The 15,903-nt window shown below is 30.2% G+C and overlaps 2 protein-coding genes across 2 annotated transcripts; one reads left to right on the forward strand and one right to left on the reverse strand.

Moving 5' to 3' along the window:
* Window positions 1–9,960: 9,960 nt before the first annotated feature.
* LOC127103442 (uncharacterized) lies at window positions 9,961–11,280 on the reverse strand. Its single transcript, XM_051040700.1, has one exon. It carries the CDS (start codon window positions 11,278–11,280, stop codon window positions 9,961–9,963), a length of 1,320 nt encoding a protein of 439 aa, XP_050896657.1.
* A 3,572-nt stretch (window positions 11,281–14,852) lies between these two features.
* LOC127106725 (auxin-responsive protein SAUR50) lies at window positions 14,853–15,625 on the forward strand. The gene has a single exon (XM_051044027.1). The coding sequence runs from the start codon at window positions 14,947–14,949 to the stop codon at window positions 15,262–15,264; it is 318 nt and encodes a 105-aa protein (XP_050899984.1). The 5' UTR covers window positions 14,853–14,946; the 3' UTR covers window positions 15,265–15,625.
* Window positions 15,626–15,903: the final 278 nt, after the last annotated feature.

Here is a 15,903-nt window from a genome sequence, read left to right on the forward strand (position 1 = left end):
AGATGAAACTAACTACTCAATCCACTCAGGACAGTGAAGTTATTAAACAAACTCATGGCAGTCAAGCTAACAACAAACTCAGGCTAGTCCCATAATTCAGGACAATCAAGTGTGTTAGTAATCTCAATCAAGTTAAGGAAGGGTAAAGAAGTTGAGTATTAGGAGGACACCAACATCTGGTGTATCCCCATGTCAAACTACCAGACTAATTACAACATAGAATGTAGTTGGGCCAACTATAAGGAGAATTACTCCAACAAAGATGACTACTCCAAAAAAAAAATACCATTTAGTTTATTTTTGTGTACCGTCACTACTACAATACTATTTATCATCACGGTTGTTAAAAGGGTTTCACAACGGTTGAACATATCTGGTTACGAAGGGCGTCTTAAAAATCACATCACTTTTCACTAGTGTTAGAATACTGACTGAGGTGAAAAATGTTTGGTCCTTGGTTTAAATCTCAACGAAAATATTTTGAAATTTATAAGATGATATGTTCACCATAGTTGGAGTAATACCGAATGTGATATATCTTTAGGGTTACTTTTCACCACTTTAAGATTAAACAACATGCCTAAACACTTTAGGACAAAATGCCCAAAGAGACCACAAAATAGACAAACATGAGAAAAAATGTGATTATTGTCAAATAACATTCCGATAATTAGTATTTGTAATTGACTAAATTGAAAGAAAAAAATATTTATTATTATGATTTTTTATTTTAATATTTGTTGATGATTAAGTATGTTTTTTAATTAATATTTATTAAAACATTTACATTTTTTTATAAACACATATCTTTTCTCTGATAAATTTATATTCTATTATGGTCAAATGTCGAATCCAATATAAAAATAAATTCTTTTTTTATTTGAGATGAAAATGAAGAAATAGATGAAAAAAATTTAGACAAACAACAATTGTCTTCATTCATTAATAGTTAATTATATATATTTATATTGTTTTTATCTATTAAAATTGTTATTTTGTTATTCATAATATCTAAATGCATAAAGTTTTCTGTGTATCTTGTACTTATAAATAAATATTTACAATTGATTAAATTAAAATAAATCATTGCAAAATATTTTTTATTTAAAAAAACTTACTAAATAAATCATTAACTTTATCATATTTAATTGTATTTGAAAAATATTTATTATTTTATAAATGCACATAATAGTTTCCTCTCATCTTTTACTTTATGTCTCTAATATCAAAAAATTAAATAATCATCATTTTTCTTTCATTCGTTTCCTATATATTCTCTTCATCAAATAAAATATAATGAATATGAAAAAAATTATTTCACATAAACAACAATTGTCCTCATTCATTAATAGTTAATTATATATATTTATTTGATTTTTTTATCTATTAACGTTGTTATTTTATTACTCATAATATCTAAATGTGTAAAAGCTTTCTTTTATATGTATCTTTTAGTGATAAATAAATCTTTATAATTGATTAAACTAAAAATAAATCATTATGAAATAATTTCTTCTTGTTATAGTTTTAATATTTTACTAATTCTAATGAAGTTATTATTTTAAATCTTTAAAATAACTTTATCATATTTAATTGTAAATTAAATATATTTATGTTATTTTATTGATACACTTAACGAAACTTAATTTTCTTCTATATAATTTTTTTCGTCAAATAAATATGAACAAAATTATTTAAATTTATTTTTCTCAAAAATTAAATAATACTTTTATTTATTAAAAAACTAGATTAAATTTTACATTTTTTTTTACTTACTGAAATGCATCTTCATAAATTTAAATCCACGTTACTTAGTACTTATCAATGTGACATGAGTCACAAAATATAGTTGAATTTATGATAATTTGGTGAAACATTTAAGCCTATCCTTTTATAGTTGTATTTGGTTTTCCATTTGAACAGTTAATGCGAATGTCTTACTAGGAAAACACCAACCGACCAATCATTCTGTTGAATGTGACCTCTTCGGGTTTATATTCAAACTTCCTCGACAGCTTAGCATGCTTGCTTATGGTTTTGTTCTTATAAACCACTATAATCAGCATGTCAAATATCATTATAATAGAAGATATATATGTATGTTAATTATTGTTCTTATGAACTATAATCAGTACTTCAGTTTATGTGTGGAGGGTGTTGAATTTGAATTTTGGAGGTAAATGATTTACACTAAGGTTAAAAAGGTTGAAAGTACGAGTAAAGTGTAAGAGACACATGGGGTTCTGTTACATTCCATGTGTGGCTCATCAGAGTATCATAACTCCAACAATCACAAAAGCCAAACCATTACCAACTGGTTGTACAAACGATCGAGTACATTGGCGAGAGAGAAAACGCGGCCTTGAATAGGAGAAATTACAATTTGAACTTCCACACATTTTGAGGGACACACAATATTAATTAATGAGTAAATTGACACATGGAGGAGGAAGTTATAATTAGTTTTTTCGATCGTGGTGTCACAGTGATGATGGTGTGGAGATTTGAATATTTATAAGTGGGAGAATTTTCAATGTTCCTGATGCTCCTTTTAACCCACCTATTACGTTAATATGTTGAATGAGTATGTGATGTGTCTTTAAAAAATGTGTTACTCTAAAAGAAGAAGTCTCACAATATTTCTGATGTTCCTCCTAATGACCCAACACGTGGTATCACAAACCTTTGATTTGAGAAATGGACCAACTTATTTGTATTGAAAGTCAACGACGTCACAAGGGTAGTGAATAAGAAACGTTCCTTTGAAGGGTGTCAACGGCGCCAAAAAGGTGGTGAGTAAGAAACATTTCATGCGGTACATCAGTTTGTGGAAGTAAGAAGAGTTTTCACTTGGGGAGAGCCTTGTGGACTCACACTTGAAGGAGAGTGTTGAGAATGTAGTAAGTATGAATAGTGTGTGTAATAATCCCACATTGTTGAAAATATGGAGACTTGGGCATTTATAGATGAGACAACCTACCCACATATAACCTTAAGATTTTGAGTGAGTATGTGGTGTGTCTCTCTCAAAAATGTTACTTTTAAAAAAGAAGTCTTACAATGTTCAATCCCCCTAACAAAAACCTTTCCAATAAATGGAGTGTTCTTAGTCAAATAACCTACTTAACTATATTAGATCACACTCTTCACAATGATGTTTTTTTAGTGGAATTTGTATGATTTTATCTCTGATTTGAAATAATTAGTTTTTATCTAAGATTATAGTTTTCTCTTGATAGTTACTCCAAGATAAGATGCTTTTTTGAGAGAACTTTTTTAGATGTGGAGTGATAACAAATCCAAATGAATCTAATATGTATCGCGTCAAAGTACCATATAATATATAAATGATCTTTTTGTTACTTGTAAGCTGATATTAGGTATGACAAAAGGTCTAGATTCTTTATTTTAGATTTTTAGATCCATTGAAATTAACTACGAGGTTTAAAGTTTATTTTACTTTGGTTTGACACCCTATTATTTGGACTATTTAAAAATCCCATAATAATTTTTTTCTTTATAAAATAAGCAACTTTGGATAAATTGGTGGATATAAATAATTTTATTATTTAAAATTGTATTTTGATAAGATTTTTTTGATAGAATGACTTGTGGAACTTGTCTCTGCCTATTATAGAAATTTAAAGATTTGTCTAACAAACTTATGTAAATTTATGTAAGTGATGGTTTGGCCGAAGATATGTGCATTTGTTATCTTTTAGGTTGAGTGTGTTTATGCTCGCTTGACTTATTTTAGGAGTTTTGATCTTGTTATTATTCACGAGAATCTTTTCAATTGTTTTTTTTTTGTATTTATAGTTTTTGTATTGCTTTAGTTTTTTTGGTCTGCTTAGAACTTTGGTGTTCGAAGATTTCAATTTTTTCTTCTTTTAGAAGATAACTTTTGTAATTATATATATATATATATATATATATATATATATATATATATATATATATATATATATATATATATATATATATATATATATATATATATATATATATATATATGTCACTTAAAAGAAATGCAATATCATTGCATGCAATCACACATGTCTTCACCATTTGATCAAAAGTTTAAATTAGGATTGTTCAAATAACGGAATTGAGAAAATAACGCTAAGACATACCTTTTGTTCTTTTGTTGGTAAGAAATGAAACACCACCTATAGTCATCAGTGACTTCAAAAAGTAGGTTAATAAACTAACTCTGAGAGTTTTTGCTTTCAGTTTCAATAACTCCAAAAGCTATAGGTAAATATTGATCATTTGAATCACCAAACAACAATCAACAATATTCTATCATATTTATCCTTAATATGACATTCATATAATCCTATAGATGGTGTACATGTCTTTGGCAAAAAAAACACATAAAAACAAATAAAAACAAATGTAGCACCTTTCAAACCATGGTTGCAAATCTTGTCTAGAACATTCAATGTCTAACTTGAAAGTATTTTTTGGTGAAGCCTTTCTCAATTCACCATCATATAACTATAGGAAACTATATTTCTTGTTATATTCCCATTTAACAACTTTTTTTAGCAAGATGCCTAGATTTTAAAGCCCTACAGTCGGTGATCTCAGTTGCATGCATGAGCCTCACACCTACCACCACCTCAGATAATCTTATCTTGGTATTGTTCCAAAACTTATCAATAATCATTTTTGCAACCCAATCTGCCTTGGCACTTTTATTGAATATATGTATTCAATATTTGTGTCCGGGAAATAATGTCTAAACCATATATGTTGTGGTTTTTACAACCTTATTGCACAATACGGTGTAATTACACTTCTTATGCTTAAAAACCACCCTACACATCCTTGCATCATTTTTTGAAAATATAACTTCCTTACCATTCAACAAATTATCCTCTAATAAAGCCTCTTTGAACTCCCTCAGTGAAAAAAATTCCATTCCAATATTAAAATTAAAATCCTTAGTCATTGCATCATCTTTATTGAACCTAATCACATTAGGAATATCCTCACAACTATCATCATCTACCCCAATATCAAGTTCATTAGTGAGACACTTTTCTTCTATGACATGTTCATTTCCCATTTCTAGTGTAATAAAGCTATGAATGGTGGTTCACTGGTGGAGGAAGCACCATCAAAACTTAATGTATTTTCAGGTTCACCTACTTCCACACCAACACATATTCCTTCACCAAACCCTTTATCAAAACATTCATTAAATTCATTCATTGTGTCTTCTTCACTATCATCATACACCTATAATGAATTCATCACTTGATTCATCACTTATACCATCACTCGAGTGATCAACCTCCTCAATAAATTCCTTTTCCTTGCTTTCTCTCTCTTACATGATTCATAAATTTGGAATCACATGTAGAGGAATGATGTTTAGTGTATATTTCCACATCACACTTAGTTCCCAAAATAAAATTAGATAATAGCATTGCATAACCATCTTTCATAAATGGCTTTAGGTCTTCTTTCAAACTACCACTCTTATATTTCCACCAAAGTTTCACATAATCAACTTCAAACTCTAAGTCAAGCCCCTTAATTAGGTCAAACAATTCAAAATAGGACCAAAAGTCAGGATCATGGCTATCAAATACATAAACCTCCCCAGCATCGTACCTCAACTTAGTGTTTTTTTTACAAAACAGCTAAATAACTACAAATATTATTATTTACATAATATTACTTACATCCTACACATACTCTCTCTCTCTCTCGAATAAATATAAATCCTTAGAAACTTGCAAGTAACATGCTTGATCTGTTCGGTTGGTAAACCTTATATTAACACACATGTCATTAGACACCTAAAGGAATATAGGTTGTATTTATCACTCCATTATCCAACTTCTCTATAATGAAATGTTTGTAAATCTCAATGTGGTTTCTAGTCATGTAGAACAAAATTCTGTACAATACGAATAACTTATTCATCGTTACAAAAGAGTTAAATATGACCTTCATAATTTATCATCAAATCATCTAACATTCACAATTTCTCAGGTCATAGCTCTAAAATTCTCTTCAGCTCTTGATCAATTCACTAAAATTTATTTCTTAACTCTCCAAGTAACAATGTTTCTACATAATAAAGTATAATAGTCATAGGACATCTTTGGTCACTTCATGAACTTACATATTCAACATTAACATATGTCTCTATAGTTAGACTTCCACCTTATTGTAAGTAGGAGTCTTCTCTTTGAAGTGACATTGATATATTATAAAACTTGATATACAACTTGCAAATGTTTTACCGTTAGATCATGTATGAGTTGACTCACCAAACTAGAGTAACAATATAATCTAAATTCAGCCAAATGTGTGGTGATAAGTAAAACAACTTCTCTACTTAACTCTATTATTATACTTTGTCAACTTTGACATTTTCCTCCTCATAATCCCTTTTATGATTTGATTCAATGTGAATACTTGTAGATTTTCGTCCAGACTTACTTGTTTCAAGCAAAATATGAAGTATATATTTTCGCCTAACATGCAAAAATGCTTGTTTTTAAAAATGCTACATCAACTCTCAAGAAACAATGACCACAATAATGGAGAACATGATAACAGAAGTCTAATACAAATTTTGCGTACATTGTTAACAATGACCACGACCTCAAGGTCCAATTCTCAATCAATCATGTCACTACTATCTTTGCTCTAGAGAAATGTTGGTTGTAAACTTGTGAATCCTCCCTTGAATGAAAACAATTGTCAAACAAGAAGTCGTAATCATGCATTGCACTCCTTAAAGAATAAACTCAAGTTCTTCAATGAAAATATTTCAACTCCCTCTGAAGATGACAACCTCTTCGACATGTGGGAACGATTCAAAAACATTGTAGTTTCTTAGATCAATTAATGCTTCGATTTTTATCGATATTTCATATCTTTTTCGCACATTGAAACTATCAAATCCTTTGAATCAAAATCAATAATCATTTCTTCTAAGATGACCATTTTTGCATGTATGATCTTTTTCAATAACTTCATTCAGTGCATCACGATGATAAATCGTTAAGTACCTTCTATACCGATCTCAAGCATTTATGGAAAGATCTTAAATCCTTACTAAGTTTATTTACCTGTAGAGTAACTCATTCAAGTAAGAAACAACAATAAAAAGTTCATCACCTTGGTGATTTGCTCACCAAATCTCTAAATCCCATTCTTTCGGAATAGTTTCTAAATTTGACATTAAGTAATTTATACTCAAACTTGAAGAAGAGTATTAGAATTACTTATATTGACTCTGTCTAAAAATTATACTCCTTTAGTTTCAAAACGATGGTCGTTTTAAAAAAACAAATTTTTAAAATTAATGTTATTCACTACAAGAAAAACTCCCCCCTGCCACATGATTATCACGTGGCAAAGGTGAAAATCACTTCACTAGTCAAAAATAGCGACGTGTTGATTCACGTCGCTGGAACGCGTGTGGCAACTTTTTGTGACGTGATAAACACGTCGCTAATTTGCCAAAGGCAAATCACGTCGCAACATTTGAAATTTACTTCCTTCTGCGCTTAAACTTTGCCACGTGATATTCATGACACAACTTTGCCACATGAATATCACGTCACAACATTTGAAAATGGATGGTATGTTGCCACATGAAAATCACGTGGCAAATTACCCACGTGATTTACACTTCACAACTTAAAAACAAAATTAAAATAAAAGATAAAATATATTGTTATTATTAAATTATATTATTAATAAAAGATAAAATAATTAATAAATAATAAAATATAGAATAATTAATAATTAAGTGAAATATTTTTAAATTAAAATTACACATATGAAAATGTATTATAAAAATAGCAAAGTAATTATTTATACAAAAATTAATATTTAAAACTAAATAAATATTACACATCAAATTCGTCGTCATCTACATCGTCTTCACTTGTTCTTTGATTTTGATTTCTACTCATGGACTGCATAAATTGTCTCATTTGCTCCTCCATATCGTGTTGTCTTTTTTTCATTTCCTCTAATTCGGCCTTTAACGCCGCCTCACGCTCCGCCGTCTCTCGTCTAGCCTCTGTTAGAGCCAGTTGCCTCACCGTTTCCATCATTTCAGGTGTCAATTGTGTTGGACGGGACGTTCCTTCCCCACTTGCAACTCTATCAAATAAAGTTCTATCTCCGGTTCTGTAGTTGCCAGCCAAAGGACCAACACCAAAAAAACACCCATTACGTCCCTTCCCTCCAGTGACTAAGCTCCAGATATACATATCCACGCGTGGATCAAGCGGATTAGAACCAACAGGTGTATATTGAGGATTTTCAACTAGAAATTGTGTGAGCAATCTTTGATACTCCTCCTACACATACAACAAATAAAATAATTAGATACAGTTGTGACATGAAAAGAATCCCACATATATTGTTGCCACATGAAATTCATGCCACAAACATTATTACCACGTGAAATTCACGCCACAAAATTGATAGAATTTTAACAAAAAAAAATAAAATAGAAACAACTTACTATAGTTCTTCTCGACCGATCATCAACCAAATCCCCCGATTTTTTTGTACGGGTCTTCACAAACAACTCATTAAGTCGGGGGGGTCTTCCTTGTGCCTGTGTCTGATTAATATAAATAAATTTAATTAAACACATAATAAATCAAAATATAATTTTAAACCGTAGTTATAATTTTTACCATTCGTTTTGCATGTTCTCCAATGCTTATACTTCCTGTAGCATTAAGGCAACCCCCCCTTTCGGATGCTCTCATGTCTTTTGCTTTTTGAGATTTAGCTTTAAAATTATCGGTAGCCCAATAGGCAAGAAGTTCGTCAAATACTTCCTTGCCTATCCAGTTGGGACGAATATTTCGTTCTTTCCAATCAAGTCTGACACGCCTAAGCATGTCAGAAAGTCGGACAGATGTTCTTCCCCGATAATTTTTTCTAATCATATATTCATCCATTACATTCCACGTACACTTTTCCTACAATGTTGTATGACATTCAAAAAAATTGTTAGATAAGTGTTAGATAATATATTACAATAAAATAACTAATTAAAATAACAACAATAAAATTTATTTTACCTTAAATTTATCAAACCATTCATCTTTCTCATCCTTGGAAAGTTCTTTGAATGACTTCCAAGCTTTTTTATACATTTGTTGAATCACATGTTTTACACACTGTGCAGCTGGCCTACTCGGAGAGAAACTAAACAACAATTTGAATAAGTGTTAATTATAAACATGGAAACATGGAAACATGTATACTAAATAAAATTTATAAATTAGATACTTACGATTTTCCACATGGCTCAATAAAATATCTGCCATCAATCATCTCATACTCTGTGGGATTTGCAGTTGGTTGCTCTAAAACATGGTCATCCTGCTGCTCCTGGTCATCCTGCTCCTCCTGCTCCTCAGGCACGGGTATATCTGTGGCACGTGGTGGGTGTGGGGTGCGAGATCCCCCATGATGCGTGCAAGATGCACAGGTAGATGTTCCATAGAGTCAAAAAAACCAGGCGGAAACACTTGTTCCAACTTACAGAGAATAACTGGAATATTTTTGTCCAACTTAACGATGTCATCCACTCTTAATTTTGATGCACAGATATCTCTAAAAAATTGACTAATTTCCGTGAGTGGATTAAGCACATGTTTAGGTAGTGAAGAGAACGCAATTGGAAGCAATCGTTCCATGAAAACATGGCAATCATGGCTTTTCATTCCATGCAACTTTCCGGTGCTAGAGTCAGCACACCTTGCTAAATTTGACGCATAACCATCAGGCATTCTCAATTCGTTTAACCATCGACAAATCGCTTTAGCTTCTTCGGAAGTTAGACTGTAATTAGCCTTGGGTTTTAGTAACTTCCCATTCGGTTTAACCTTCAACTCCAACTCCTTTCGATTACACAAAATCTCCATGTCCTTTCTAGCCTTCTCATTATCCTTTGTTTTACCTTGAACATCCATCACTGCCATTCGGTTTAACCTTGCAAGATATATCATAAGTCCATTCTCCAATCCATAACCTCTTCAAATCATCAATTAAAGGTTGTAAATACACATCTATTCCAGCTTTTGGACTCTTTGGACCTGGAATGAGGCAAGTCAAAAACATGTATGGTTTTGTCATGCACATCTCAGGAGGGAGGTTGTAAGGGGTAACAATAACTGGCCAACAAGAATATCCACTTCCAGACGCTTGGACATATGGAGTAAAACCATCAGAGCATAGTCCAAGTCTGACATTTCTAGGTTCTGCTGCAAAATCAGGATGTATCATATCGAAGTGCTTCCATGCCGCACCATCAGATGGATGTCGCATTGTGCCCGAACTTGTTTGGTTTGTATGATGCCATGTCATTTGACTTGCACTATGCATTGAAGCAAACATTCTTTTTAACCTTGGTATGATCGGCAGATAAAACATGGACTTCACTGCCACATGTTTTTGCTTACGGTTAATGGCTTTACTGCGAACTTTGTATCTCGGACTCTTACAAAACTTACATTCCTCCAACGATCCATCATTAGTACCAAACTCATTATCGTAAAACAACATGCAACCATTAGTGCAACAGTCAATCTTTCTTACCTCTAAACCCAATTTCGACACCAACCTCTTTGCATCATAAAAACTTGTGGGAAGGTTGTCTTTCGTAGGAGTTGCGTCCAACATCATTTTTGCAAAGAATTCCAAACACTGGTCAGGAACATTCCAATTGGACTTGGCGGCCAATAATCTCACACACATCGATAATTTTGAGTCTGACGACCCTTCAAACAACGGCGTATTCATTTCTTGCAACAATTGATAAAATTTTTGAGCTTCCTCATTCGGCAACTCTTCCTGATCGAAGTCTTGAGGTTCATCATAGGTCACGTTAACCCCAAAAGCATCGCCAACCATGTCACTGATCAAACTAAATTCTTCCCGGTGTTCCATATGTGATCGACTGCTAGAAGCATGTGTAGTCGTAGTCCTTTGTACATTACTCGGCAACTGTTCTCCATTATATGTCCAAACCCAGTAATTTTTAATGAAACCCCTTCTCTTCAAATGACGTTCTACTTCCTCCGGGTCACTAATTATAGGTCTACATTCACATTTTAGACAAGGACATCTTACTCCTCCTTCGCTTAGACAACATTCTTGAGCGAAAGCCCATGTGATAAACCCTTTAACTCCTTCCTCAAAGTTCGGTTTAAGTCCACGTCTTCCTGGATACGTTCTATCGTACATCCAACTACGATAGTAATGAAAATATTCCATACTGCACATTTACAAAATCGTTACTATTTTAATTTCAAAAGTGATATTCCTCTATCGTCCAATTTAAAAATCGTTCTATCGTACATCCAACTAATTATTACGTACAATTTAAAAAAATTATATTATACTATTAATAAATATATAATATAACTATTACATACTTTATTGTTTAAACTAAACATATATTTATAAAACATATACCCTAATATGTGTTATTTAAAAAAAAAACATTTTAGACATATACCCTAATATATATGAAATTAATGTTTTGTTTTTTTATACATTATTTTAAACATAATATTAATAATACAACTTCTATTTATTTAGTTATCTAAATAATATATATACACACTTATCAATTTTTACTCAAAACACTAATCTATTATATTTTTTAAACTAACCATATTATCTAAATAATAATACAACTTCTATTTTTAGACATGATTCATATTACTTTTTCTAATAAACAAAATATTTCGTTTTTTTTTATAAATATTATTCTGTTTTAATATTTTGTTTAAAAAAAATTATATATTATATTTCTAAAAAATATAATGTGCACATATATAAAGGCATTAAATAGTTTCTAAACAAAGTAATATCAAAGTTTTAATATTTCCAAGCTTGACATGATTTTCTTTTGAAATTTATAATTTCTCTAGAAATAATTAAAAATGATTTTATAAATAGGGTATTAATAGAGAGGATAGTATTGGTATTAATAGTATATTATATAAAATCTATTTCTAAACTATAAAAATTTAATACATAAAATATTCTGTTTTTTTTGTATAATACATTAAATATATAATACATTAAATATTCTGTTTTTTTAAAACTATTATATATTATATTTCTAAACAAATTCTAAACAAATTCTGTTTTAATAATACATTAGGGTATATGTTTTATAAACAAATTCTAAACAAATTCTAAATATATAATACATTAAATTTCTAAACAAATTCTATTTTAATACATAATGTGCACAAAAACAAAATCCAGTCCAAACAAATTCGATTTTAATACATAATAAGTACAACACATAATCCAGTCCAAACTCAATACATTTAACTAATCTGAAAATAATTAAAAAAAAAATTAAATTTCACAATTTTGAATATACCTTGATGAAGACTTTGAATCTGTTTGCTCCAAATTCTTGAATGAATAATTCACTCTTAGCTATTTCTTAAAAAAAAAATACAATAATTAAAATAAAATTCATATATATTAAACAGAAATGGGTTTAAGTTGAAATAATAAAAGTATTTACCTTTAAGGAGAGAAATGGATTTGAAGCTTGAAGCTTGAAGGAGAGAAATGGGTTGAAGGGGAAAATGGGTTTAGGGAGAGAAATGGGTCTGCAGAAGGTGGAAGGGAAGAGGAAACGAAGAAGAAGAAGAATGAAACGGTGAAGGGAAGAGGGAGAGAAGAGGGAAGGTAAAGGAAATGTTCCCACGTGGTAAACACGTCGCTATTTGCGACGTGATTTACACGCCACAAACCATTCAACGGTCACATGTACCCACGTGATCAGCACGTCGCTATTTGCGACGTGATTTACACGCCACAAAGCCTTCAACGGTCATCTGTACCCACATGTACCCACGTGATCAGCACGTCACTAGTTGCGACGTGAATTACATTTCACAAAACATTATTTGAATTTTAAATTTAAAATAGCGACGTGATCTGCATGTCACTACCAAATTTTAATTATTTTCATTTCCCCCCAACCTGAAAAGTTGTCATTCCATTTTTTTATTATATTTTTCTTTTAGCCACGTGAAATTCACGTCGTAATTGGCATTTTTTGCCACGTGCATTTCACGTCACTAAATCACGTGGCTGCACAAAGTTATTCTTGTAGTGATTCTTATTTTTTAATATAAAAATAATTGTTATTTTTTTGTCATTTAATTATTATTTTGTACACAGTTTTAGACACATTAATAAGATTAATTTAGTAAAAATGCAATATTTTAAGATAATATTATTGTATTTCTTAATCTACGCCTAAAAATGTTAAACTTCATGCATTTTAAAACAGAAAGAGTAAATGTTAGCTAGTTATAATTAACTTGAGTCATTTCAATTAGATTCTCTTTAATTCACCCATCATTTCATTTTAAGTCTCTTTTGTTAAAAATAATTGTTGCTTTTTAATTATCAGTTACAAAATTCAAGATAGTATTAATTGTATTTTGTCAAAATTATTTATAGATAATTATTATATAAAATAAAATAAAATAAAATAAATGTAATAAATAGTTAAATGATATTATAGATAAAAACATAATTGTTGTTAAATAAACAACCATAATGATTATGATTAATTGATAGATGTAAAAAACCAAAAAAATGACGCTTAAAAAAAAAACAGATAGAGTAATATTTATACCTTTAACAAACTCTCTTTTCATACAACAATTATAAGTTTGTTAATTGTCCCTACCTATTGAATTAGATGATGAGAGCCTATACTATATAGGCCACACTTTATTTAGGAGTGGTTTTAACTTTTTAAGCATAATAACATGGATGAGAACTTTAAAATTGTACGGAAACATTAAGCAAGTAGGGAAATGGATTTTCTATCACCAAAAAGTGAATATAATGAATTACAGTACTATTTTTCTATGAACTCCATATTAAAAAAATCTAACCTAAAAAAGTATAGTCTATAATATAAATCCAAGGAGTCTCTCTTTTTAGAATGAGCTCTCCCTTTGAAAAATTATACTCATAATAACAACTCGTGACAATAAATAATTGATTTGACAAATTTACAAATTGGACAAATTGTATATTGACTTGGCCATTTGCATGAAATTGCAAAAGTAGGCCATCTAAGTCCACAAAGTAAAGATAACAAATGATCAACTTTCTTTTATACTAATAAAATTTTGTATGTATAATAAATATTATACATAAATAAATAAATGCAAATGAAGAATAAGCTTAGTCTATATTATTACTCCTTTTTAGATGAAAAAATTAATCATTTTTAAAATTATATTTATTAACCAAAGACACTATATTATAATGTATACTAACATATTAATTGTATAAAGATTCACGGTAACCATATATCAAAAATAAATTATATGAAAACATATTAATTATAAAAAAAATATTTTTTATGTTTAACTATATTTCTTTAAGGAGCTTTGAAGACTAACTTAAATCATCAATCTCATTGACAAAGAACCCCCCCCATAATAATAAAATACTAATATAGAATGTTATCTAAAATTTAGTCAAAAGAAAACAATAAAAGATTTTAAAAAGGTTGATTATTTGTTATGTCCTTTAAGCCTAACTAAGAGCCCAAAAATAATTACCCTTTTGAAGGAAAAAAATTGAAAGAAAGAAAAATCGGTGAGAAAAAAAGTAGGTCCATGTTGGCATAAGGAAGAGAAACATAGAATAGTATAACCAATAGGACTGGGTCCCACCATGTCCTTCGTACGTTACAATGCACAAACCCCAATACACCCGTGGTCTGTCCTTTCTTTCCTTACTTGTCCCCACACTCCACATGACACTTTCTTCAAAACTCTCCATAAATACACCCCCTAAATACTACTTCATCACCACCCTCCACATTCTCCATCACAACACTTCACAACACCACAACTACTTCATCCTTCTCTCTAAACAATGGCTATTAAGAAATACTCTAACAAACTTCCTCAACATGCAGTTTTGAAACAAATCCTCAAAAGATGTTCAAGCCTAGGGAAGAAAAACGAGTACGACGATAATGAATACCCCATTGATGTACCAAAAGGTCATTTCCCTGTTTACGTTGGTGAAAACCGTAGTAGATATATTGTTCCAATCTCTTTCTTAACTCACCCCGAGTTTCAATCTCTTCTTCGTCAAGCTGAAGAAGAATTTGGATTCGACCATGATATGGGTCTTACCATTCCTTGTCAAGAAGTTGTTTTTCAGTCACTAACATCCATGATAAGATGAAGAACAAGAACAAAATGTTTGATATATATGGTTATGATAATTTGGAGAAGGTCGATCGATCCATGAGATCACCAAAGATGAAGAAATTCTCTTTTTTTAATCTCCATTTTTTCATACCCATTTGGGTGGCTTCTCATTCTTTTTTAATTTTTGGGAGTGATGTTTCATTTTCAACAACCTATTTATTTTTGGTGGTTTTTTATTTTTATTTTTAATGTTGTTACTATGTAACACTGACTTTTTACCTGTGATTATTTCATGGGTTGAAAATTGTAAAAAGGTTTCTTCCTTACAGAGGTTCTGTGTAGTGGGTACCCTGTGAGAGATGTTTGTTGAATGTGAATCAAGGAAATTAAGGTTCTGATCTTGTGTTTCTGTTCTGTTATGTTCTTGGCTCTGGTGTTTCTTTCCATTACTATTTATCGTTAAAGACTATCAAACCTGGAAAAATTTGTTACACAAAGATTTACATTGTTAATAGTATAATATATAATAAAGTTGTTAATAATTTTTATTATTTTTTGAAAGTTAATCTTCAGGGTAGATAGTTATTTTTATTTCCTCTCATCAATATTATTTAAAAGAAAAAAAAAGTAATTTTAAAGTGATTGAAAAAATATTATCTGATTTATAAAAAAA

This window comes from Lathyrus oleraceus, chromosome 7 (genome assembly GCF_024323335.1).
Source record: "Lathyrus oleraceus cultivar Zhongwan6 chromosome 7, CAAS_Psat_ZW6_1.0, whole genome shotgun sequence".
NCBI classification, from domain to species: domain Eukaryota; kingdom Viridiplantae; phylum Streptophyta; class Magnoliopsida; order Fabales; family Fabaceae; genus Lathyrus; species Lathyrus oleraceus.

Bases quoted from the DNA above. Each gene is read 5' to 3' on its own strand.
- LOC127106725 (XM_051044027.1), top strand. From the start codon at position 14,947: ATGGCTATTAAGAAATACTCTAACAAACTTCCTCAACATGCAGTTTTG.
- LOC127103442 (XM_051040700.1), bottom strand. From the start codon at position 11,280: ATGGAATATTTTCATTACTATCGTAGTTGGATGTACGATAGAACGTAT.